The 24,564-nt window shown below is 46.4% G+C and overlaps 2 protein-coding genes across 2 annotated transcripts in view; one reads left to right on the forward strand and one right to left on the reverse strand.

Moving 5' to 3' along the window:
* LOC115117757 (ADAM metallopeptidase with thrombospondin type 1 motif, 17) overlaps positions 1-24,564 on the forward strand; it is a 156,704-nt gene that overhangs the window by 103,954 nt on the left and 28,186 nt on the right. The window contains exons 17-21 of the mRNA XM_029646256.2: positions 3,758-3,915; positions 6,214-6,382; positions 7,864-7,999; positions 16,640-16,844; positions 22,338-22,490. Coding sequence (XP_029502116.2) covers positions 3,758-3,915; positions 6,214-6,382; positions 7,864-7,999; positions 16,640-16,844; positions 22,338-22,490 — 821 coding nt within the window. The remainder of the gene's footprint in view (positions 1-3,757; positions 3,916-6,213; positions 6,383-7,863; positions 8,000-16,639; positions 16,845-22,337; positions 22,491-24,564) is intronic.
* LOC115117785 (uncharacterized) overlaps positions 1-24,564 on the reverse strand; it is a 100,044-nt gene that overhangs the window by 35,868 nt on the left and 39,612 nt on the right. Inside the window, exon 6 of the mRNA XM_065017211.1 lies at positions 20,456-20,601. The gene's annotated coding sequence lies outside the window, so the exon portion shown is untranslated. The remainder of the gene's footprint in view (positions 1-20,455; positions 20,602-24,564) is intronic.

The following is a 24,564-nucleotide window of genomic DNA, read 5'->3' on the forward strand; positions in this document are numbered from 1 at the left end:
GACCCACGTCTGCCAGAATGTTTAGTGTGTGACCCCTGCCTGCCAGAATGTGCGCTGTGCACCACTAAGTTGGGAAGACGAAAAACGTAATGAAAGACGTTTGTTTAATGTGAGAGGCTCAGCGATGTTAGGCTTATGAAAGTCGTGTAGTATACGCCTGGTATTACTCCCCCAGCTCCTTCACATCTATACAGAGATCACCCCTCTCAGCTTTCATGTGCCCAGTCCACTGCTCTTAGATAAGTCCTTCCCCCAGCTTTAGTGAGAGAGCGTTACTCCCCCAGCTTTAGTGAGAGAGCATTAGTTCCCCAGTTCCACACATCTCCTCTCATCTCTCATATGGCTGTCTTTCAGATGTCTCTCTTTCAGATGACTCCTAGTGTAACCACACAACACAGGCCCTGCGCTGTATCCACCTATCTAATATGTGTCAGCAGACCTGCCTGCTATCAGGGAATAATCTGTCTCAAGTGGCACCCTATTCCCTATGTAGTGCACTACTTATAGCCATTTGGGATTCACCCTGACTGTTTTCCTCCCCTGCCTGCTAGCGTCCTGACTCCTGCCTTTCATGTGATTAGGAACCACGAGGCGGCTCACTTTGAACACACTGAGAGGCTGCTGGGGCAATCCCGTCTACTTCCCCAGAGTCCCTACTTCCCCAATGTCTCTACTTCCCCAGTGTCTCTACTTCCCCAGTGTCTCTACTTCCCCAGAGTCTCTACTTCCCCAGTGTCTCTACTTCCCCAGTGTCTCTACTTCCCCAGAGTCTCTACTTCCCCAGTGTCTCTACTTCCCCAGTGTCTCTACTTCCCCAGTGTTTCTACTTCCCCAGAGTCTCTACTTCCCCAGAAGTCTCTACTTCCCCAGTGTCTCTACTTCCCCAGAGTCTCTACTTCCCCAATGTCTCTACTTCCCCAGTGTTTCTACTTCCCCAGAGTCTCTACTTCCCCAGTGTCTCTACTTCCCCAGTGTCTCTACTTCCCCAGTGTCTCTACTTCCCCAAGGTCTCTACTTCCCCAGTGTCTCTACTTCTCCAGAGTCTCTACTTCCCCAGTGTCTCTACTTCTCCAGAGTCTCTATCTCCCTCTCCTCTCTACTTCCCCAGTGTCTCTACTTCCCCAGTGTCTCTACTTCCCCAGTGTCTCTACTTCCCCAGTGTCTCTACTACCCCTCCTCTCTACTTCCCCAGTGTCTCTACTTCCCCAGTGTCTCTACTTCCCCAGTGTCTCTACTACCCCTCCTCTCTACTTCCCCAATGTCTCTACTTCCCCAGTGTCTCTACTTCTCCAGAGTCTCTATCTCCCTCTCCTCTCTACTTCCCCAGTGTCTCTAATTCCCCAGTGTCTCTACTTCCCCAGTGTCTCTACTTCCCCAGAGTCTCTATCTCCCTCCCCTCTCTACTTCCCCAGTCTCGGTACTTCCCCAGAGCCGGTACTCCCCCCTCCTCTCTACTTCCCCAGAGTCCCTACTTCCCCCTCCTCTCTACTTCCCCAGATTCTCTACTTCCCCAGTCCCTACTTCCCCAGAGTCTCTACCTCCCCAGAGTCTCTACTTAGTGTGAGATGTGCAACGTCAAGTTCTGAGAAAGGTGATCAGCAATAGCCAATAAGAGGCTTTGAAGCCACCGAGGAACAGTGACATTAGTACTTGAAAAACAATGATGCTTAAAGGAGTCTCTACTTCCCCTCTTCTCTACTTGCCCAGTCTCTACTTCCCCAGAGTCTCTATTTCCCTACAGTCTCTACTTTGTCCTCCTCTCTACTACCCCCTCCTCTCTTCTTCCCCAATGTCTCTACTTCCCGTCCTCTCTACTCCCCCATCCTCTATACTTCCCCCTCCTCTCTACTTCCCCCTCCTCTCTACTTCCCCAGAGTCTCTACTTCCTTAGAGTCTCTACTTTGTCCTCCTCTCTACTTCCCCAGAGTCTCTACTTCCCCCTCCTCTCTACTTCCCCAGAGTCTCTACTTCCCAGAGTCTCTACTTCCCCCTCCTCTCTTCTTCCCCAGAGTCTCTACTTCCCCAGAGTCTCTACTTTGTCCTCCTCTCTACTTCCCCTCCTCTCTTCTTCCCCAATGTCTCTACTTCCCCTCCTCTCTACTTCCCCAGAGCCTCTACTTCCCCCTCCTCTCTACTACCCCTCCTCTCTTCTTCCCCACTGTCTCTACTTCCCCCACCACCATCCCTTCCTCACTCCGCATTCGCTAAGCCATCCCTCTCCACCCTCCCAGGATGCCAATCTGCTAAGGAGAAGCCAAATGAGTTCAAACGCATGTAGAGGGAAGAGTGATAAGATTGGACAAGAGGTTACTGTTAGGATTCTGGCGACAGTGTGTGTGTGTGTGTGTGTGTGTGTGTGTGTGTGTGTTTGTGTGTGTGTGTGTGTGTGTGTGTGTGTGTGTGTGTGTGTGTGTGTGTGTGTGTGTGTGTGTGTGTGTGTGTGTGTGTGTGTGTGCGTGTATTTGTGTGGAGAGAATAACACCATTCTACAGTATGTTATAGAATACATTATCAAAGGAGATAAACAAGGTTCAAAAAACAAGCATCAATTGTTGTAAATATATATTGACGTTTCAAATAATTTTGTAAACTCGCCAAGCTCCTAAAGTGAAAATTCCCCATAAACTGAATACAAACACATTTAAGATGAAGGCCTCACATCTAAACACATCTAAGATGAAGGACCTCACAGCTAAACACATCTAAGATGAAGGACCTCACAGCTAAACACGTCTAAGATGAAGGACCTCACATCTAAGATGAAGGACCTCACAGCTAAACACATCTAAGATGAAGGACCTCACAGCTAAACACATCTAAGATGAAGGACCTCACATCTAAACACTTCTAAGATGAAGGACCTCATAGCTCAACACATCTAAGATGAAGGACCTCACAGCTAAGATGAAAGCCCTCACATCTAAACACGTCTAAGATGAAGGACCTCACATCTAAACGTGTCTAAGATGAAGGACCTCACATCTAAACACATCTAAGATGAAGGACCTCACATCTAAACACATCTAAGATGAAGGACCTCACATCTAAACACATCTAAGATGAAGGACCTCACATCTAAACGTGTCTAAGATGAAGGACCTCACATCTAAACACATCTAAGATGAAGGACCTCACAGCTAAACACATCTAAGATGAAGGACCTCATAGCTCAACACATCTAAGATGAAGGACCTCACATCTAAACACATCTAAGATGAAGGACCTCACAGTTAAACACGTCTAAGATGAAGGACCTCACAGCTAAACGTGTCTAAGATGAAGGACCTCACATCTAAACACATCTAAGATGAAGGACCTCACATCTAAACACATCTAAGATGAAGGACCTCACATCTAAACGTGTCTAAGATGAAGGACCTCACATCTAAGATGAAGGACCTCACATCTAAACACATCTAAGATGAAGGACCTCACATCTAAACACATCTAAGATGAAGGACCTCACATCTAAACACGTCTAAGATGAAGGACCTCACAGCTAAGTGGTAAACAGAACTTTAGCCAGACTGCTGCCTTGTATTTTTCCTCCCTCACAGTATCAACAACATCCGTCCACAGAGTGGGTACAAGTTACATGTGCATCAAAACACTGGAAACATCCCAAAATGGTACTCTATTCACTATATAATGGACTACATTCAACCAGAGCCCATAAATGACTGTCTAGGGAATGAGGGTGCCATTTGGGACTGTAACCATTAAGTCTCTGCTGCTTTTCCTTGTTTACTTTCTGCAGCACTCAAAGACACAAACAAGCATTCCATCAACAGCGACTGGAAGATAGACCGCCCAGGAGCCTTCAACATGGCGGGCACCACCGTTCACTACGTCCGGAGAGGACTGTGGGAGAAAATGTCAGCCAGAGGTCCCACTACCTCCCCGCTGCATCTCATGGTAAATGACTTCCTTATTTCCTGTATGTCTCTGTAAACCTGGGTTCAAATACTATTTGGAATCTTTGAACCTACTTTCAGCGTTTGCTTTAGCCTGCCTTGAGTGGCTCAGTTGTTAGAGCGATGGCACTTGCAATGCCAGGGTTGTGCGTTTGAAGTCCCTCGGGACATTAGTATCAATGGATAATGTGTGCGTTCACTACTGTAAGTTGCTCTGGAATAAGAATGTCTGCTGATGTGCAGGGTTTTTGCTTATGGGACTTTTTTGTTAGTTTCATTACAACAGGCAAGCACATAATTTTTAAGTGATTTCAGATTATACTTGAACCCAGGGCTGCTCTGTGGGTTTACATCCATCGGTGGTCACGTCATTGTGGTCGGGTCCACTAGTCCTGAGGTGCTACCAGGGCTATGCAGCATTTCAGCATTGTGGTCGGGTCCACTAGTCCTCAGAAGCTACCAGGGCTATGCAGGCTTTTGTTCCAGCCCAGCACTAAAACACTAGATCCAACTAATCAACTCATCATCAAGACCTTGATTCAAGTTTTCAGTGCTGAGCTGGAACAAAAAACTGCTTACCTTGTAGCTTTTTCTGACTGATGTAGTAGGTGACGTCTCAACTCACAAACCCTTTATGAACTCATCATATATAACGGTTTGTTACGCTGCTGTGCAACAGACATTACACTGCTGTGCAACAGACATTACACTGCTGTACAACAGACATTATGCTGCTGTGCAACAGACATTAGGCTGCTGTGCAACAGACATTATACTGCTGTGCAACAGACATTAGGCTGCTGTGCAACAGACATTACACTGCTGTGCAACAGACATTACACTGCTGTACAACAGACATTACACTGCTGTGCAACTGACATTACACTGCTGTACAACAGACATTACACTGCTGTGCAACTGACAAAGCAGTAAACATGTCTAATGGAACTACGGAATTTCTGGTGGTACTATATCCACAGGCGGAAGCGCACACCCCATATGTCAGGTCAGGTTGTGAGTTGGCCTGTGACCAGCCTGGCAGCCTGAGCGCAGACGCGATTAATGATTGAGGATATGATTGGCTGCACGGCTGCTGTTATTAGCTGGCTGCAGCTAGTGACAGCTCTGTCATTGCTGAGATTAGGGTTATAATTTGAATAGGATTAGCCTCCTGACAACTACTAATGAGATGATGTGTTAACGGGGGAAGGGGAGGGGTGTGCATCATGATAAATCGTGTCCTGCATGGTGGTTTCATGAAGTAATAAAGTTTCATTGATAACAGTAGCGTGTGGGCGGCAATATGATATCAAATCAATACGATATCAAATCAATACGATATCAAATCATTACGATATCAAATCAATACGATATCAAATCAATACGATATCAAAATACGATATCAAATCAATACGATATAAAATCAATACGATATCAAATCAATACGCTATCAAATCATGTCTCAGTGGTTTTGGAAAGTGTCTCTTCAAAAACAGTTGTTTGTTTCTTCTCCATTTTTGGGAATGAAGTTTATGTATTGTAATGTTTTTATTTCAATGTATTTACGGAGGAAGTAGTCTTTTGAGAAGCTATCCAGTGTTTGTGTACTTTGAAGATTATTCGAAGACCAAGGCTCAAATAAATACAAGTATTTTTTCTGAAACAATCCTTAGTCCCTAACCCCTAGTCCCTAACCCTTAGTCCCTAAACCCTAGTCCCTAACCCCTGGTCCCTAACCCTTAGTCCCTAACCCTTTGTCCCTAACCCTTAGTCCCTAAACCCTAGTCCCTAAACCCTAGTCCCAAACCCCTGGTCCCTAACCCCTAGTCCCTAACCCCTAGTCCCAAATCCTTAGTCCCTAACCCTTAGTACCTAACCCCTAGTCCCTACCCCTAGTCCCTAACCCTTAGTCCCTAACCCCTAGTCCCTAACCCCTAGTCCCTAACCCCTAGTCCCTAACCCTTAGGTTTAAACCAGTACCCCAGGTATAAACCAGTCCCTTACTAAATTGCAAGAATGAAAATCAGTGTGGAACTGGACTCGAGGTCCAGATTTGTGTATCCCTGGACACGTCATGTACATCTGGAATATGGTCGTAGCTCCACCTTGCCCTCCACATTGATAGGCTAGTTGGAATGTTTACCTATGAAATGATTTTCAGTCCACCTGCCTAGGGTGTAATATGGGCTGTGGTTTGTTACTGGAATTGGTTGACTGAATCCACAAACTTAAGGCAATAACGTCAAACATTAGACAAACATTACTCAAACGTTGACCTTATATAATCCGCCTGACCCAGGTGCTGCTGTTCAATGAGCAGAACCATGGCATCCATTACGAGTACACCATCCCCACAGAGGCTAGCATGGAACCCCAGGGGGGGTTAGGACCGGGGGCCATGCCCAGCGAACCCCTCTTCATGTGGACCCACTCTGGCTGGGAGGACTGCCATGCCGTGTGTGGAGGAGGTAGGACCACCAACACAACCCATTGACATTCAGCAGTAGGAGGTAGGACCACCAACACAACCCATTGACATTCAGCAGTAGGAGGTAGGACCACCAACACAACCCATTGACATTCAGCAGTAGGAGGTAGGACCACCAACACAACCCATTGACATTCAGCAGTAGGAGGTAGGACCACCAACACAACCCATTGACATTCAGCAGTAGGAGGTAGGACCACCAACACAACCCATTGACATTCAGCAGTAGGAGGTAGGACCACCAACACAACCCATTGACATTCAGCAGTAGGAGGTAGGACCACCAACACAACCCATTGACATTCAGCAGTAGGAGGTAGGACCACCAACACAACCCATTGACATTCAGCAGTAGGAGGTAGGACCACCAACACAACCCATTGACATTCAGCAGTAGGAGGTAGGACCACCAACACAACCCATTGACATTCAGCAGTAGGAGGTAGGACCACCAACACAACCCATTGACATTCAGCAGTAGGAGGTAGGACCACCAACACACCCCATTGACATTCAGCAGTAGGAGGTAGGACCACCAACACAACCCATTGACATTCAGCAGTAGGAGGTAGGACCACCAACACAACCCATTGACATTCAGCAGTAGGAGGTAGGACCACCAACACAACCCATTGACATTCAGCAGTAGGAGGTAGGACCACCAACACAACCCATTGACATTCAGCAGTAGGAAGTAGGACCTGTGTGTGTGTGTGTGTGTGTGTGTGTGTGTGTGTGTGTGTGTGTGTGTGTGTGTGTGTGTGTGTGGAGATTCAGTCTCATAACGTATTGTATTAGGTATTAGCTGGATGAAACAGAGGCTGGGACAGGTTAAGTTGAGTTAGCAGTCTGAGGGGTGTACTAAGGCTTTGAACCCTGGTGGTCTCCAGTTGGGAATTGAGCCAGGAGTGGACTTGTTGTGATTTTGACAGGATAGGTAAGAAAGAGTTTAGAGGTAGGTGAGGCGGAGGGACACAGTGATGAGCGCGGCGGACCCCGGATTTGAACCCCAGTGTCCTGCGACAATGTTTTGCACGGAGTCGGCAGTGATGTTTCATGATTAATGCTTACTATCTGACTGATCAATGATGTTAGTTGAGTACCAGGGAGAAGAGAAAGCAAGCAGTTTATTATGACTCCCTAGAGCTTGGATATTAGATAATGATCATCAATACAATCACTAGCCCAAAGATTGAAATGATTCATATGATTTATATTAACTATAGTTAAAACCTTACGTTACCACTCAGTAGTACATTACCTCACTCCCACTTTTCTTGAGTAAAGTAAGTAAGCCCTTTCCCATGCCAGAACGGCCCATAGGGCCTATGACCTGTTTCTGAAGAATGAGACAGCTTGATGTATAAGTACACCCCCTGAACAGGATGCAAGTCTGTCTCGGGGCATTGCTTGTTCCCTTTTCCAATACTTTGTTGTTCATGTTAGATTTTTCTTCTCCAGGAGAAAGAAAGACAATCGTCACCTGCACTAACATTGTCAACAAAACTACAAGCGTGGTGGAAAACCGAAGATGTCGTCACCTGACCAAACCTGAGCCTCAAGTCCGCAAGTGCAATGAGCAACCCTGCCAGACAAGGTAAAGCTCAGCCCTGACAGACAATGTAAAGATCAGCCCTGCCAGACAAGGTAAAGATCAGCCCTGCCAGACAAGGTAAAGATCAGCCCTGCTAGACAAGGTAAAGCTCAGCCCTGCCAGACAAGCTCAGCCCTGCTAGACAAGGTAAAGATCAGCCCTGCCAGACAAGGTAAAGATCAGCCCTGCTAGACAAGGTAAAGCTCAGCCCTGCCAGACAAGCTCAGCCCTGCCAGACAAGCTCAGCCCTGCTAGACAAGGTAAAGCTCTGCCCTGCTAGACAAGGTAAAGCTCTGCCCTGCCAGACAAGGTAAAGCTCAGCCCTGCTAGACAAGGTAAAGCTCAGCCCTGCTAGACAAGGTAAAGCTCAGCCCTGCTAGACAAGGTAAAGCTCAGCCCTGCTAGACAAGGTAAAGATCAGCCCTGCTAGACAAGGTAAAGATCAGTCCTGCTAGACAAGGTTTAGATAAAGCCCTGCCAGACAATGTAAAGCTCAGCCCTGCCAGACAAGCTCAGCCCTGATAGACAAGGTAAAGCTCAGCCCTGCCAGACAAGCTCAGCCCTGCCAGACAAGCTCAGCCCTGCTAGACAAGGTAAAGATCCGCCCTGCTAGACAAGGTAAAGCTCTGCCCTGCCAGACAAGGTAAAGCTCAGCCCTGCTAGTCAAGGTAAAGCTCAGCCCTGCTAGACAAGGTAAAGCTCAGCCCTGCTAGACAAGGTAAAGCTCAGCCCTGCTAGACAAGGTAAAGCCCAGCCCTGCTAGACAAGGTAAAGCTCAGCCCTGCTAGACAAGGTAAAGCTCAGCCCTGCTAGACAAGGTAAAGCTCAGCCCTGCTAGACAAGGTAAAGATCAGCCCTGCCAGACAAGGTAAAGCTCAGCCCTGCTAGACAAGATCAGCCCTGCTAGACAAGGTATAGATAAAGCCCTGCTAGACAAAGTAAAGCTCAGCCCTGCTAGACAAGGTAAAGCTCAGCCCTGCTAGACAAGGTAAAGCTCAGCCCTGCTAGACAAGGTAAAGCTCAGCCATGCTAGACAAGGTAAAGCTCAGCCCTGCTAGACAAGGTAAAGATCAGCCCTGTCAGACAAGGTAAAGATCAGTCCTGCTAGACAAGGTAAAGCCCAGCCCTGCTAGACAAGGTAAAGCTCAGCCCTGCTAGACAAGGTAAAGCTCAGCCCTGCTAGACAAGGTAAAGATCAGCCCTGCCAGACAAGGTAAAGCTCAGCCCTGCTAGACAAGATCAGCCCTGCTAGACAAGGTATAGATAAAGCCCTGCCAGACAATGTAAAGCTCAGCCCTGCCAGACAAGCTCAGCCCTGATAGACAAGGTATAGATAAAGCCCTGCTAGTCAAGGTAAAGCTCAGCCCTGCTAGACAAGGTAAAGCTCAGCCCTGCTAGACAAGGTAAAGCCCAGCCCTGCTAGACAAGGTAAAGCTCAGCCCTGCTAGACAAGGTAAAGCTCAGCCCTGCTAGACAAGGTAAAGCTCAGCCCTGCTAGACAAGGTAAAGATCAGCCCTGCCAGACAAGGTAAAGCTCAGCCCTGCTAGACAAGATCAGCCCTGCTAGACAAGGTATAGATAAAGCCCTGCTAGACAAAGTAAAGCTCAGCCCTGCTAGACAAGGTAAAGCTCAGCCCTGCTAGACAAGGTAAAGCTCAGCCCTGCTAGACAAGGTAAAGCTCAGCCCTGCTAGACAAGATCAGCCCTGCTAGACAAGGTAAAGATAAAGCCCTGCTAGACAAGATAAAGCTCAGCCCTGCTAGACAAGATCAGCCCTGCCAGACAAGGTATAGATAAAGCCCTGCTAGTCAAGGTAAAGCTCAGCCCTGCTAGACAAGGTAAAGCTCAGCCCTGCTAGACAAGGTAAAGCTCAGCCCTGCTAGACAAGGTAAAGATCAGCCCTGCCAGACAAGGTAAAGCTCAGCCCTGCTAGACAAGATCAGCCCTGCTAGACAAGGTATAGATAAAGCCCTGCTAGACAAAGTAAAGCTCAGCCCTGCTAGACAAGGTAAAGCTCAGCCCTGCTAGACAAGGTAAAGCTCAGCCCTGCTAGACAAGGTAAAGCTCAGCCCTGCTAGACAAGATCAGCCCTGCTAGACAAGGTAAAGATAAAGCCCTGCTAGACAAGATAAAGCTCAGCCCTGCTAGACAAGATCAGCCCTGCCAGACAAGGTATAGATAAAGCCCTGCTAGTCAAGGTAAAGCTCAGCCCTGCTAGACAAGGTAAAGCTCAGCCCTGCTAGACAAGATCAGCCCTGCCAGACAAGGTATAGAGAAAGCCCTGCTAGTCAAGGTAAAGATAAAGCCCTGCTAGACAAGGTAAAGATCAGCCCTGCTAGACAAGATCAGCCCTGCCAGACAAGGTATAGATAAAGCCCTGCTAGTCAAGGTAAAGCTCAGCCCTGCTAGTCAAGGTAAAGCTCAGCCCTGCTAGACAAGGTAAAGCTCAGCCCTGCTAGACAAGCTCAGCCCTGCTAGACAAGGTAAAGCTCAGCCCTGCTAGACAAGCTCAGCCCTGCCAGACAAGGTAAAGATCAGCCCTGCTAGACAAGATAAAGCTCAGCCCTGCCAGACAAGGTAAAGCTCAGCCCTGCTAGACAAGGTAAAGATCAGTCCTGCTAGACAAGGTTTAGATAAAGCCCTGCCAGACAATGTAAAGCTCAGCCCTGCCAGACAAGCTCAGCCCTGCCAGACAAGCTCAGCCCTGCTAGACAAGGTAAAGCTCAGCCCTGCTAGACAAGGTAAAGCTCAGCCCTGCTAGACAAGGTAAAGCTCAGCCCTGCCAGACAAGGTAATGCTCAGCCCTGCTAGACAAGGTAAAGATAACTCAGCCCTGCTAGACAAGGTAAAGCTCAGCCCTGCTAGACAAGATCAGCCCTGCCAGACAAGGTATAGATAAAGCCCTGCTAGTCAAGGTAAAGCTCAGCCCTGCTAGTCAAGGTAAAGCTCAGCCCTGCTAGACAAGGTAAAGCTCAGCCCTGCTAGACAAGCTCAGCCCTGCTAGACAAGGTAAAGCTCAGCCCTGCTAGACAAGCTCAGCCCTGCCAGACAAGGTAAAGATCAGCCCTGCTAGACAAGGTAAAGCTCAGCCCTGCCAGACAAGGTAAATCTCAGCCCTGCTAGACAAGGTAAAGATCAGTCCTGCTAGACAAGGTTTAGATAAAGCCCTGCCAGACAATGTAAAGCTCAGCCCTGCCAGACAAGCTCAGCCCTGCCAGACAAGCTCAGCCCTGCTAGACAAGGTAAAGCTCAGCCCTGCTAGACAAGGTAAAGCTCAGCCCTGCTAGACAAGGTAAAGCTCAGCCCTGCCAGACAAGGTAATGCTCAGCCCTGCTAGACAAGGTAAAGATAAAGCCCTGCTAGACAAGGTAAAGCTCAGCCCTGCTAGACAAGGTAAAGCTCAGCCCTGCCAGACAAGGTAAAGATCAGCCCTGCTAGTCAGGTAAAGATCAGCCCTGCTAGACAAGGTAAAGCTCAGCCCTGCTAGTCAAGGTAAAGATCAGCCCTGCTAGACAAGGTAAAGCTCAGCCCTGCCAGACAAGGTAAAGCTCAGCCCTGCTAGACAAGGTAAAGCTCAGCCCTGCTAGACAAGGTAAAGATCAGCCCTGCCAGACAAGGTAATGCTCAGCCCTGCTAGACAAGGTAAAGCTCAGCCCTGCTAGACAAGGTAAAGCTCAGCCCTGCTAGTCAAGGTAAAGCTCAGCCCTGCTAGTCAAGGTAAAGCTCAGCCCTGCTAGACAAGGTAAAGCTCAGCCCTGCTAGTCAAGGTAAAGATCAGCCCTGTCAGACAAGGTAAAGATCAGCCCTGCTAGACAAGGTAAAGCTCAGCCCTGCCAGACAAGGTAAAGCTCAGCCCTGCCAGACAAGGTAATGCTCAGCCCTGCTAGACAAGGTAAAGATAAAGCCCTGCTAGACAAGGTAAAGCTCAGCCCTGCTAGACAAGGTAAAGCTCAGCCCTGCCAGACAAGGTAAAGATCAGCCCTGCTAGTCAGGTAAAGATCAGCCCTGCTAGACAAGGTAAAGCTCAGCCCTGCTAGTCAAGGTAAAGATCAGCCCTGCTAGACAAGGTAAAGCTCAGCCCTGCCAGACAAGGTAAAACTCAGCCCTGCTAGACAAGGTAAAGCTCAGCCCTGCTAGACAAGGTAAAGATCAGCCCTGCCAGACAAGGTAATGCTCAGCCCTGCTAGACAAGGTAAAGCTCAGCCCTGCTAGACAAGGTAAAGCTCAGCCCTGCTAGTCAAGGTAAAGCTCAGCCCTGCTAGTCAAGGTAAAGCTCAGCCCTGCTAGACAAGGAAAAGCTCAGCCCTGCTAGTCAAGGTAAAGATCAGCCCTGTCAGACAAGGTAAAGATCAGCCCTGCTAGACAAGGTAAAGCTCAGCCCTGCTAGTCAAGGTAAAGCTCAGCCCTGCTAGACAAGGTAAAGCTCAGCCCTGCTAGTCAAGGTAAAGATCAGCCCTGTCAGACAAGGTAAAGATCAGCCCTGCTAGACAAGGTAAAGCTCAGCCCAGCCAGACAAGGTAAAGCTCAGCCCTGCTAGACAAGGTAAAGCTCAGCCCTGCTAGACAAGGTAATGCTCAGCCCTGCTAGACAAGGTAAAGCTCAGCCCTGCTAGTCAAGGTAAAGCTCAGCCCTGCTAGTCAAGGTAAAGCTCAGCCCTGCTAGACAAGGTAAAGCTCAGCCCTGCTAGTCAAGGTAAAGATCAGCCCTGTCAGACAAGGTAAAGCTCAGCCCTGCTAGACAAGGTAAAGCTCAGCCCTGCCAGACAAGGTAAAGCTCAGCCCTGCCAGACAAGGTAAAGCTCAGCCCTGCTAGACAAGGTAAAGCTCAGCCCTGCTAGACAAGGTAAAGATCAGCCCTGCCAGTCAAGGTAATGCTCAGCCCTGCTAGACAAGGTAAAGCTCAGCCCTGCTAGACAAGGTAAAGCTCAGCCCTGCTAGTCAAGGTAAAGCTCAGCCCTGCTAGTCAAGGTAAAGCTCAGCCCTGCTAGACAAGGTAAAGCTCAGCCCTGCTAGTCAAGGTAAAGATCAGCCCTGTCAGACAAGGTAAAGATCAGCCCTGCTAGACAAGGTAAAGCTCAGCCCTGCCAGACAAGGTAAAGCTCAGCCCTGCCAGACAAGGTAATGCTCAGCCCTGCTAGACAAGGTAAAGATAAAGCCCTGCTAGACAAGGTAAAGCTCAGCCCTGCTAGACAAGGTAAAGCTCAGCCCTGCCAGACAAGGTAAAGATCAGCCCTGCTAGTCAGGTAAAGATCAGCCCTGCTAGACAAGGTAAAGCTCAGCCCTGCTAGTCAAGGTAAAGATCAGCCCTGCTAGACAAGGTAAAGCTCAGCCCTGCCAGACAAGGTAAAGCTCAGCCCTGCTAGACAAGGTAAAGCTCAGCCCTGCTAGACAAGGTAAAGATCAGCCCTGCCAGACAAGGTAATGCTCAGCCCTGCTAGACAAGGTAAAGCTCAGCCTTGCTAGACAAGGTAAAGCTCAGCCCTGCTAGTCAAGGTAAAGCTCAGCCCTGCTAGTCAAGGTAAAGCTCAGCCCTGCTAGACAAGGTAAAGCTCAGCCCTGCTAGTCAAGGTAAAGATCAGCCCTGTCAGACAAGGTAAAGATCAGCCCTGCTAGACAAGGTAAAGCTCAGCCCTGCCAGACAAGGTAAAGCTCAGCCCTGCCAGACAAGGTAAAGCTCAGCCCTGCTAGACAAGGTAAAGCTCAGCCCTGCTAGACAAGGTAAAGATCAGCCCTGCCAGACAAGGTAATGCTCAGCCCTGCTAGACAAGGTAAAGCTCAGTCCTGCTAGACAAGGTAAAGCTCAGCCCTGCTAGTCAAGGTAAAGCTCAGCCCTGCTAGACAAGGTAAAGCTCAGCCCTGCTAGTCAAGGTAAAGATCAGCCCTGTCAGACAAGGTAAAGATCAGCCCTGCTAGACAAGGTAAAGCTCAGCCCTGCTAGACAAGGTAAAGCTCAGCCCTGCTAGACAAGGTAAAGCTCAGCCCTGCTAGACAAGGTAAAGCTCAGCCCTGCCAGACAAGCTCAGCCCTGCTAGACAAGGTAAAGCTCAGCCCTGCTAGACAAGGTAAAGCTCAGCCCTGCCAGACAAGCTCAGCCCTGCCAGACAAGGTAAAGCTCAGCCCTGCTAGACAAGGTAAAGCTCAGCCCTGCCAGACAAGGTAAAGCTCAGCCCTGCTAGACAAGGTAAAGCTCAGCCCTGCTAGACAAGGTAAAGATCAGCCCTGTCAGACAAGGTAAAGCTCAGCCCTGCTAGTCAAGGTAAAGATCAGCCCTGTCAGACAAGGTAAAGATCAGTGCTGGTACAATATGGATGTTCCTTCTTGCTCCCTTCCCTCTCAGGCTTTGTTATAGTATAGTATGTGGTCCCGTGTGGCTCAGTTGGTAGAACATGGCACTTGCAATGTCAGGGCTGTGGGTTCAATTCCTATGAAGCGAATAGTATGAACATCTATGCACTCACTCTGGATAAGAGTGTCTGCTTAAATTACTAAACAGTTTACCCCAAAAAATGGGGGGGGGGGGGGGATAGTGTAATAGCAACATTCATTGAGAACAGACTTTTTAATTCTTATGGAAGAATGATGTTTCTATTGAGTCATATTGCACATGTAGCTCAAAGAGAAATGAAACTTCACTTCGCCATGCCAAAGTCTGGGATGCTTGTTAACACTGACAGTCATGTGTTCTTCTCATACTAACAGTCTTCATCCAGCAAGTTCTGGTAGTTCCTGGAAATGGTTGTTCCACTTTAGTTGAAGGACCTTCTGTAGCTACTTCTTAACACATTTATAGAAGTGTTCCATGATATACTCTGAAGTGCTGCCAACTCCGTCATTAAAGGGGGAATCTGAGGTACATACATTTTTTTTTTTACTTTTAAATTAATTATGTATAGCCATTGATTCTTAAAGAATATGACGAATTCATTTTTTAAAATGAGCTAAGTTTAAAACTGTCATACTCCATCACCACCCTAAATATAAGCTTGTTTTATTTGTCTTACTCTCAGCTGTTTTTCCAGAGAATGATGTGGTGGGCGATTTCTCGCTGTCTAGGTCCCAGATTGCCTCTTTAATGCTGACGTAAGCTGAGCCTTAGATCATCCATTGCATAATGGATTGAGGAGATACACCAAGTCACATTTGTTGACAGAAACCAGTACAAACATTTACATGAAGCCCACAAAGTTGTTTTGCCTGGATTATAAACGTGAATCGCAGCCCTTCTTCTCCCCGGGCCTATACCAGTACAGAACTTTCTCTTATCTTCCTACAGATGAACACTAGACAGCTGGTCCAATGCAAGTCTAATGCTAGTCCAAGGCTAGTCCAAGGCTAGTCCAAGGCTAGTCTAATGCTAGCCCAAGGCTAGTCCAAGACTAGTCTAATGCTAGTCTAATACTAGTCCAATGCTAGTCCAAGGCTAGTCCAATGCTAGTCCAAGGCTAGTCCAAGGCTAGTCTAATGCTAGCCCAAGGCTAGTCCAAGACTAGTCTAATGCTAGTCTAATGCTAGTCCAAGGCTAGTCCAATGCTTGTCCAATGCTAGTCCAAGGCTAGTCTAATGCTAGCCCAAGGCTAGTCCAAGACTAGTCTAATGCTAGTCTAATGCTAGTCCAAGGCTAGTCCAATGCTTGTCCAATGCTAGTCCACACTCGCTGCTGACATTTACATTCCACCACAATGCATCCCCTGGAAATCATTAGTTTCTCTCTCTTATCTGTCATATGTATCTGGGGGTATTACACTTCATCTGCAGCCGAGCAGTAAGCAGCAAGCTGTGAGCTTTCATCACCCCGAGCCGCGGATAAATAACATTTACAGTCCTGCCGTGCTCAACAACAACAAAAACTCGGCAATCAGATGACGGCAGAACAGACCACTGGATCTGTGGATCTGATGTCAGACAGGGATGTGTGTGTGTGTGTGTGTGTGTGGGGGGGGTGATAGGTCAACAAGGCCACGTCATGTTCCTGTTTGGCCCGAGCAGACTTCCAGCTGGACCCTGTCCTCTCCGGCTGCTCTACCCTGATCGCAGTCACCGAGGGGAGGCTTGGATGGAGCATATCCACCCCACCTCCCCTCCTCCACCATCACCATCATCCACCAGCAGAACCAGACTCTCCCTGGTGCCTCTGCCTGCACATCTGTCACCCAGATGGGGCCACATTACGTCAGAACCAGCCTGGTAGCCTTCCTCTAGGGCTGTGCTTGGGCCTGGTTGTCTGTTTATGGGGTGTCATTAACACTGAGATGAGACCCCCCTGCACATATACACACACACACACACACACAAACACACACACATACACGCACACACACACACACACACACACACACACACATACTCACCATTCACGTTCCTGCTCCTTGGTGTGTGGGCGTACTGTGTGTGCGTTCTGTCTGCGTTCTGTGTGTACTGTGTGTGTGTGTGTACTGTGTGTGTGTACTCTGTGTGTGTATGTCTGTGTGTACTGTGTATGTCTGTGTGTGTATGTCTGTGTGTACTGTGTATGTGTCTGTGTGTGTATGTCTGTGTGTACTGTGTATGTGTGTGTGTATGTCTGTGTGTACTGTGTATGTGTGTGTACTGTGTGTGTGTGTATGTGTACAGTATGTGTGTATTAATGTGCTCTCTACCTCTCCAGGTGGATGATGACTGAGTGGACGTCTTGCTCTCGTACCTGTGGTAGAGGCTCTCAGAGCAGACAGGTAGCCTGCACCTTGCAGCTAGCCAACGGCACCCTGGTCAAAGCCAAGGACCGCGACTGTGCCGGCCCCAAGCCGGCCCCCAACCAGCGCTGCGAGGGCCAGGACTGTCTCACCGTGTGGGAGGCTGGCGTGTGGTCTGAGGTGAGGCCACACACACACACTCTTAGTTGTGACGCACTACTTACTCAATTTATTTTATGAAATAGCTAACTTGCAGTCAGTTATGTTGCTAAGTAACAATCCTAAGATTCATGGGTAAAGTCTGCTAGCAAAGACACTGAGTAGATAGATGCCTCACTTGGTAGCGAGGAGAATTGAGGGCGTAGTGGAACCCTCGACAATTCGACAGCTAGCAAATGAGATAACACGATTATGAACTTTAGTGAGCAAGAGTGCAAAAAAAAAGTGGTATAAATGTTCGGCTCAAGATTCAACTCATTCAGAATGGGCAGAATGTACTTAATATACATTTAGTATATTCACATTACCACTTTTAAAAAGTCTCACCAGAGTCCAAACTCACATAGACAGGACTATTTAATCTAATATGCCAATGTTTATCCCCAGAAGCTTATGTAGAGAGAGGTTTTAGAGAGAGGCTAGCTCCCAGAATATTCCCCTTGGCACTCCACATAGAGAGGCTTACGCAATGATGCTGAGATTCCTTTGAGTTCTCTGTATAGCACCTGCACATCACTGGCTCAGGCCTTGCTGCCAGCATCTCCCTCTACCCCCATCCTCCCCTCTCCCTCATTCTCATGCTCCCTCCTTCCCTCCTACCCTTTCAGGGCCTGCTGGCAGCAGACTAAAGGAACCAGGCCTCGACCAGTTCTCTAACAGTATCGATAAGGAGAAAATATCTCAATCGAGATTCTCTCTCATGTGGCTCCAATTTCTCATTTTGAAGATTTTCGTTTTCTCACACATTAAACACTGTTGCTTTTTCTCGGCCCCCGTTGAAGTAAGTTTACGTAAGAAGTCGATGAGGGAAAATCTTTCTGTTTTGATAATGCAGTTGATGAAAGGCCGTTAATCCTATCAAAGGGGAGTAAATTGATTAATCGTTTTATGGGTAAATGAGTTCATAGCTGTCTAGTATTTGTAGTGTTTGCAGCTGTGTGTATGTGGGAGTATGTGTTTGTGGTACCCCTGTTTGTAGATGAGTCATTCGGTAAAAGTCAAGGTTACTCTAGGTTTAGACTTGGCTAATGCCCTGTGGACAAGCACGACCTCCACTCATAAAACTCTAGGTAAAGACTTAGCTAACCCCCCCCCCCCTCCCTTCCCCCCAGACAAACACAACCTTCACTCATAAAACTCTAGGTAAAGACTTAGCTAACCCCCCCTTCCCCCAGACAAACACAACCTCCACTCATAAAACTCTAGGTAAAGACTTAGCTAACCCCCCTCCCTTCCCCCAGACAAACAGAACCTTCACTCATAAAACTCTAGGTAAAGACTTAGCTAACCCCCCTTCCCCCAGACAAAGACAACCTCCACTCATAAAACTCTAGGTAAAGACTTAGCTAACCCCCCTCCCTTCCCCCAGACAAACACAACCTTCACTCATAAAACTCTAGGTAAAGACTTAGCTAACCCCCCCTTCCCCCAGACAAACACAACATTCACTCATCAAACTCTAGGTAAAGACTTAGCTACCCCCCCTCCCTTCCCCCAGACAAACACAACCTTCACTCATCAAACTCTAGGTAAAGACTTAGCTACCCCCCCCTCCCTTCCCCCAGACAAACACGACCTTCACTCATCAAACTCTAGGTAAAGACTTAGCTAACCACCCCCTCCCTTCCCCCAGACAAACACAACCTCCACTCATAAAACTCTAGGTAAAAAACATGAACATGTAGCATTGTAATAACCTGGCCTAAAAAAACATGATCATGTAGCATTGTAATAACCTGGCCTAAAAAACATGAACATGTAGCATTGTAATAACCTGGCCTAAAAAACATGATCATGTAGCATTGTAATAACCTGGCCTAAAAAACATGATCATGTAGCATTGTAATAACCTGGCCTAAAAAAACATGATCATGTAGCATTGTAATAACCTGGCCTAAAAAACATGATCATGTAGCATTGTAATAACCTGGCCTAAAAAACATGATCATGTAGCATTGTAATAACCTGGCCTAAAAAAACATGATCATGTAGCATTGTAATAACCTGGCCTAAAAAAACATGATCATGTAGCATTGTAATAACCTGGCCTAAAAAACATGATCATGTAGCATTGTAATAACCTGGCCTAAAAAAACATGATCATGTAGCATTGTAATATCCCTAAAATACAAGTGTCTTTATTCATTTAACCTAAATGTATTATTTATAATTGTATTATTAATTATTTTTAACCTCTGTTATACCTTCCTGATCTATTGTTTAATTGGCTCTAAAAAACAACAACAAATGCAAACCTTCCAATAAAACAAAGGCTAAATCTGTCCCAATTGAATATGCTCCTCTCTCTCTGTCTCTGTCTCTCTCTCTCTCTCTCTCTCGCTCTCTCTCTCTCTCTCTCTCGCTCTCTCTCTCCCTCTCTCTCTCTCTCTCTCTGTCTCTCTGTCTCTCTCTCTCTCTCTGTCTTTCTCTCTCTCATTTTAAGAGGCTTTTTTTGGCATGGGAAACACATGTTTACATTGCCAAAGCAGCATTTTTACAGTAAACATTACACTCACAAAAGTTCCAAAAGAATAAGGACATTTCAAATGTTATATTGTGTGCAGATAGTTAAAGTACAAAATGGAAAATAAATAAACATAAATATGGGTTGTATTTACAATGGTGTTTGTTCTTCACTGGTTGCCCTTTTCCTGTGGCAACAGGTCACAAATCTTGCTGCTGTGATGGCACACTGTGGTATTTCACCCAATAGATATGGGAGTTTATCAAAATTGGATTTGCTTTCTAATTCTTTGTGGGTATTTGTACTCTAAGGGAAATATGTGTCTTTAATATGGTCATACATTTGGCAGGAGGTTAGGTTAGTTTCCACCTCATTTTGTCGGCAGTGTGCACATAGCCTGTATCCTCTTGAGAGCCAGGTCTGCCTACAGCAGCCTTTCTCAATAGCAAGGCTATGCTCACTGAGTCTGTACATAGTCAAAGCTTTCCTTACGTTTGGTTCAGTCACAGTGGTCAGGTATTCTGCCACTGTGTACTCTCTGTTTAGGGCCAAATAGCATTGCAGTTTGCTCAGTTTTGTTGTTAATTCTTTCCCATGTGTCAAGTAATGATATTTTTGTTTTCTCATGATTTCGTTGGGTCTAACTGTGTTGGTGTCCTGGGGCTCTGGGGTCTGTTTGTGTCTCTCTCTCTGTCTCTCTTTGTCTCTCTTTGTCTCTCTCTCTCTCTCTCTCTCTGTTTCTGTCTCTCTCTGTCGCTCTCTTTCTTTCTCTCTCTCTCTCTTTCTCTCTCTGTCTCTCTCTGTCCATAGTAGCCACCCCTGCAATAATCCCCAATACATTAACCCAGTGATCTCATTTAGAGTTCAAAGGGCAACTAAATTAGTGTGTCTAGACCAAACAAGTCAAATTGACTGTGAGTCCTGGGCCAGCGCAACCGACCTCCTTTCCTTCCCATCTGTAAAAAGACAGGTTTGTAAAATGGGGGGGTCTACCCTCCACCCTACAAAGAAAGAGAAGCTGCTCCCCTCCAATAACTCCCTCCCTCCCATTCTAGCATATGATTTAATGCTCCCCCTGTCGGAGGTTGCGGAGCAGACCATAACTCACCTGGGGACGGGGGTTGCTCGGGAGGGTCTAAAGCGAAACATCTGCCAACACCAGGGGGGTTTTTCGGGGCCGGGCCGAGAGGGCCAAGACTGACAGTGAATGTCCTTGCCTTTGATCACCCCTCCTTGGTCCAATCCCCCAGGCAGCTGTGAACACGTAGGGGCAGAGGAGAGAGAAGGGGGAATTTGAGAGGAGATGTGAAAAGAGAGGAGAGAAGGATGAAGGGATAAAGAGTGACGTGGCTTGATAGATAGGCTACAGGAAGAAGTTGCCCCCCCCCCCCCCCCCACCAGACTGATCTGGAATTAGCTCACACTAAATCAGTCCTGTATGCAACCACTCCTTGGCAGGAGGTAAAACTGACTCGAGTTCAGTGCCTAGGGGTAGCATTCAAGTGCACTGCCTCGTGGCTGATGGGGTCATCTCTGTCAGACTCTCTAGCTACCGAATGTGCCCCGACAGATTGAAACAGTGCCTCTGATCTAGAAAAACAAAAAAATGTCCACTGATATAAAAAGGTATTGACAGTCAAAGGCAATATGGCAGAAACCTAACCTTTGACCTTACAGTAAAAGGGAGGGGAGACAAGCATAATAGAGCCATCAACACATTATGACAGCCATGCTCCTTTTGGAATAAAACGTCTCTTTCTGGAGCGCTGTGTTTGCCTTGCAGCATTGTGTTACAGAGGCAGGTGAAGTGCTCTTTCTGGAGCACTGTGTTTGCCTTGCAGCATTGTGTTACAGAGGCAGGTGAAGTGCTCTTTCTGGAGCGCTGTGTTTGCCTTGCAGCATTGTGTTACAGCGGCAGGTGAAGTGCTCTTTCTGGAACGCTGTGTTTGCCTTGCAGCATTGTGTTACAGAGGCAGGTGAAGTGCTCTTTCTGGAGCGCTGTGTTTGCCTTGCAGCATTGTGTTACAGAGGCAGGTGAAGTGCTCTTTCTGGAGCGCTGTGTTTGCCTTGCAGCATTGTGTTACAGAGGCAGGTGAAGTGCTCTTTCTGGAGCGCTGTGTTTGCCTTGCAGCATTGTGTTACAGAGGCAGGTGAAGTGCTCTTTCTGGAGCGCTGTGTTTGCCTTGCAGCATTGTGTTACAGAGGCAGGTGAAGTGCTCTTTCTGGAGCGCTGTGTTTGCCTTGCAGCATTGTGTTACAGAGGCAGGTGAAGTGCTCTTTCTGGAGCGCTGTGTTTGCCTTGCAGCATTGTGTTACAGAGGCAGGTGAAGTGCTCTTTCTGGAGCGCTGTGTTTGCCTTGCAGCATTGTGTTACAGAGGCAGGTGAAGTGCTCTTTCTGGAACGCTGTGTTTGCCTTGCAGCATTGTGTTACAGAGGCAGGTGAAGTGCTCTTTCTGGAGCGCTGTGTTTGCCTTGCAGCATTGTGTTACAGCGGCAGGTGAAGTGCTCTTTCTGGAGCGCTGTGTTTGCCTTGCAGCATTGTGTTACAGAGGCAGGTGAAGTGCGTTCTGTGTGGTTCATACGTTGAATTTATCCAAACATATACGTCAAACTGTATGTGTAGACGGCTTGACAGAAATGGTAGCAGAAAGGTGAATGTTGAACTTTTGTTGCACAAATAACCAGATGACGCTGTCGGTGTGATCAAGGCATCAGATCATCCTAACCCCTTGACCTTGTTTGACATATCCAAGATACCTACATACTTAATGTGTATATGAGTCCAAAATGGCACCCTATTCCCTACATAGTGCACTACTTTTGACCAGATACTATGGGTCAATGGCACACTATTCCCTACATAGTGCACTACATTTGACCAGATACTATGGGTCCTGGTCAAAAGTAGTGCAACGCAATGCTGCTAGTCATTCTCATTGGAAATTAATTTACACTGACTCAGCCCAATCCATCAATCTCTGTGTTGCAGTGCTCGGTGAAGTGTGGGCGGGGGGCACGCCATCGGCTGGTGAAGTGCACCAACCCACGGAAGAAGTGTGACCTGTCGACCCTGCCCCGTGAGACGGAGGACTGTGAGGACTACTCCAAGTGTTACATCTGGAGGACAGGAGACTGGGCCAAGGTGGGTACATAGAGATATAAAACTACTACTACTTCTAATTATTACTACTACTACTACTACTAATACGAATACTACTACTACTAATACTACTATTATTACTACTACTACCACTACTATGAATACTACTACTTCTATGAATAATACTACTAATACTAATACTGCTAATATGAATACTACTATGACAAATACTACTACTTCTACTACCACTACTAAGTACTACTACTACCACTATTACTACTACTACTACTACTAATTACTACTACTGCTACTAATACTACTACTACTACTACTAATTACTACTACTGCTACTACTACTACTACTATTACTGCTACTACTACTACTACTAATTACTACTACTGCTACTACTAATACTATTAATACTACTAGTTACTACTACTACTACTAGTTACTACTACTACTAATTACTACTACTACTACTATTACTGCTACTACTACTGCTACTGTTATTAATATTACTACTAGTACTACTAGTACTACTACTATTGCTTCTGCTACTACTACTACTAGTACTACTACTGCTACTACTACTACTATTACTGCTACTACTACTACTAATTACTACTACTGCTACTACTAATCATACTAATACTACTAGTTACTACTACTACTACTACTAGTTACTACTACTAGTTACTACTACTACTAATTACTACTACTACTATTACTGCTACTACTACTGCTACTGTTATTAATATTACTACTAGTACTACTAGTACTACTACTATTGCTTCTGCTACTACTACTACTAGTACTACTACTGCTGCTACTACTACTACTGCAACTACTAGTACTACTACTGCTGTTATTATTACTACTAGTACTACTAGTACTACTACTACTGCTACTGTTATTAATATTACTACTAGTACTACTACTATTACTACTACTACTAGTACTACTACTGCTGCTATTATTACTACTAGTACTATACTGCTGCTACTACTACTACTGCTACTACTACTACTAGTGTTACTGCTACTAATACTACTACTGCTACTACTACTACTAGTGCTACTGCTACTACTAGTGCTACTACTACTACTACTACTGTTACTACTACCATTGCTGCTACTACTACCACTACTATTATTACTACTACTACTACTACTAGTGCTACTGCTACTAGTACTACTACTGCTACTACTACTACTAGTGCTACTGCTACTAGTACTACTACTACTGCTACTAGTACTACTACTGCTACTACTAGTGCTACTACTACTACTACTACTAGTGCTACTTCTACTACTGCTACTACTCCTACTAGTGCTACTACTACTACTACTATTACTACTGCTGCTACTACTACCATTGCTGCTACTACTACTACTACTACTACTACTACTACTACTAGTGCTACTACTACTACTACTACTACTGCTACTACTACCACTACTATTATTACTACTACTAGTGCTACTACTACTGCTGCTACTACTACTGCTGCTTCTACTACTACTAGTGCTACTACTACTACTGCTACTACTACTACTAGTTCTACTACTACTACTACTACTACTGCTACTACTACCATTGCTGCTACTACTTCTACTAGTGCTACTACTACTAGCACTGCTGCTACTAGTACTACTACTACTACTACTAGTGCTACTACCACTACTACTGCTGCTACTACTACCACTACTATTATTACTACTACTAGTGCTACTACTACTAGTGCTACTACTACTGATGCTGCTGCTACTACTACTACTACTATTACTACTACTGCTACTACTACTACTACTAGTGCTACTACTACTACTACTACTACTAGTGCTACTACTACCACTACTATTATTACTACTAGTACTATACTACTGCTACTACTACTACTAGTGCTACTGCTACTAGTACTACTACTGCTACTACTACCATTGCTGCTACTAGTACTACTACTGCTACTACTACTACTACTAGTGCTACTGCTACTAGTACTACTACTGTTACTACCACTACTAGTGCTACTGCTACTAGTACTACTACTGCTACTACTACTACTGCTGCTGCTACTACTACTACTACTACTGCAACTAGTACTACTACTGCTAC

The sequence above is a fragment of the Oncorhynchus nerka genome, linkage group LG4 (assembly GCF_034236695.1).
Source record: "Oncorhynchus nerka isolate Pitt River linkage group LG4, Oner_Uvic_2.0, whole genome shotgun sequence".
NCBI classification, from domain to species: domain Eukaryota; kingdom Metazoa; phylum Chordata; class Actinopteri; order Salmoniformes; family Salmonidae; genus Oncorhynchus; species Oncorhynchus nerka.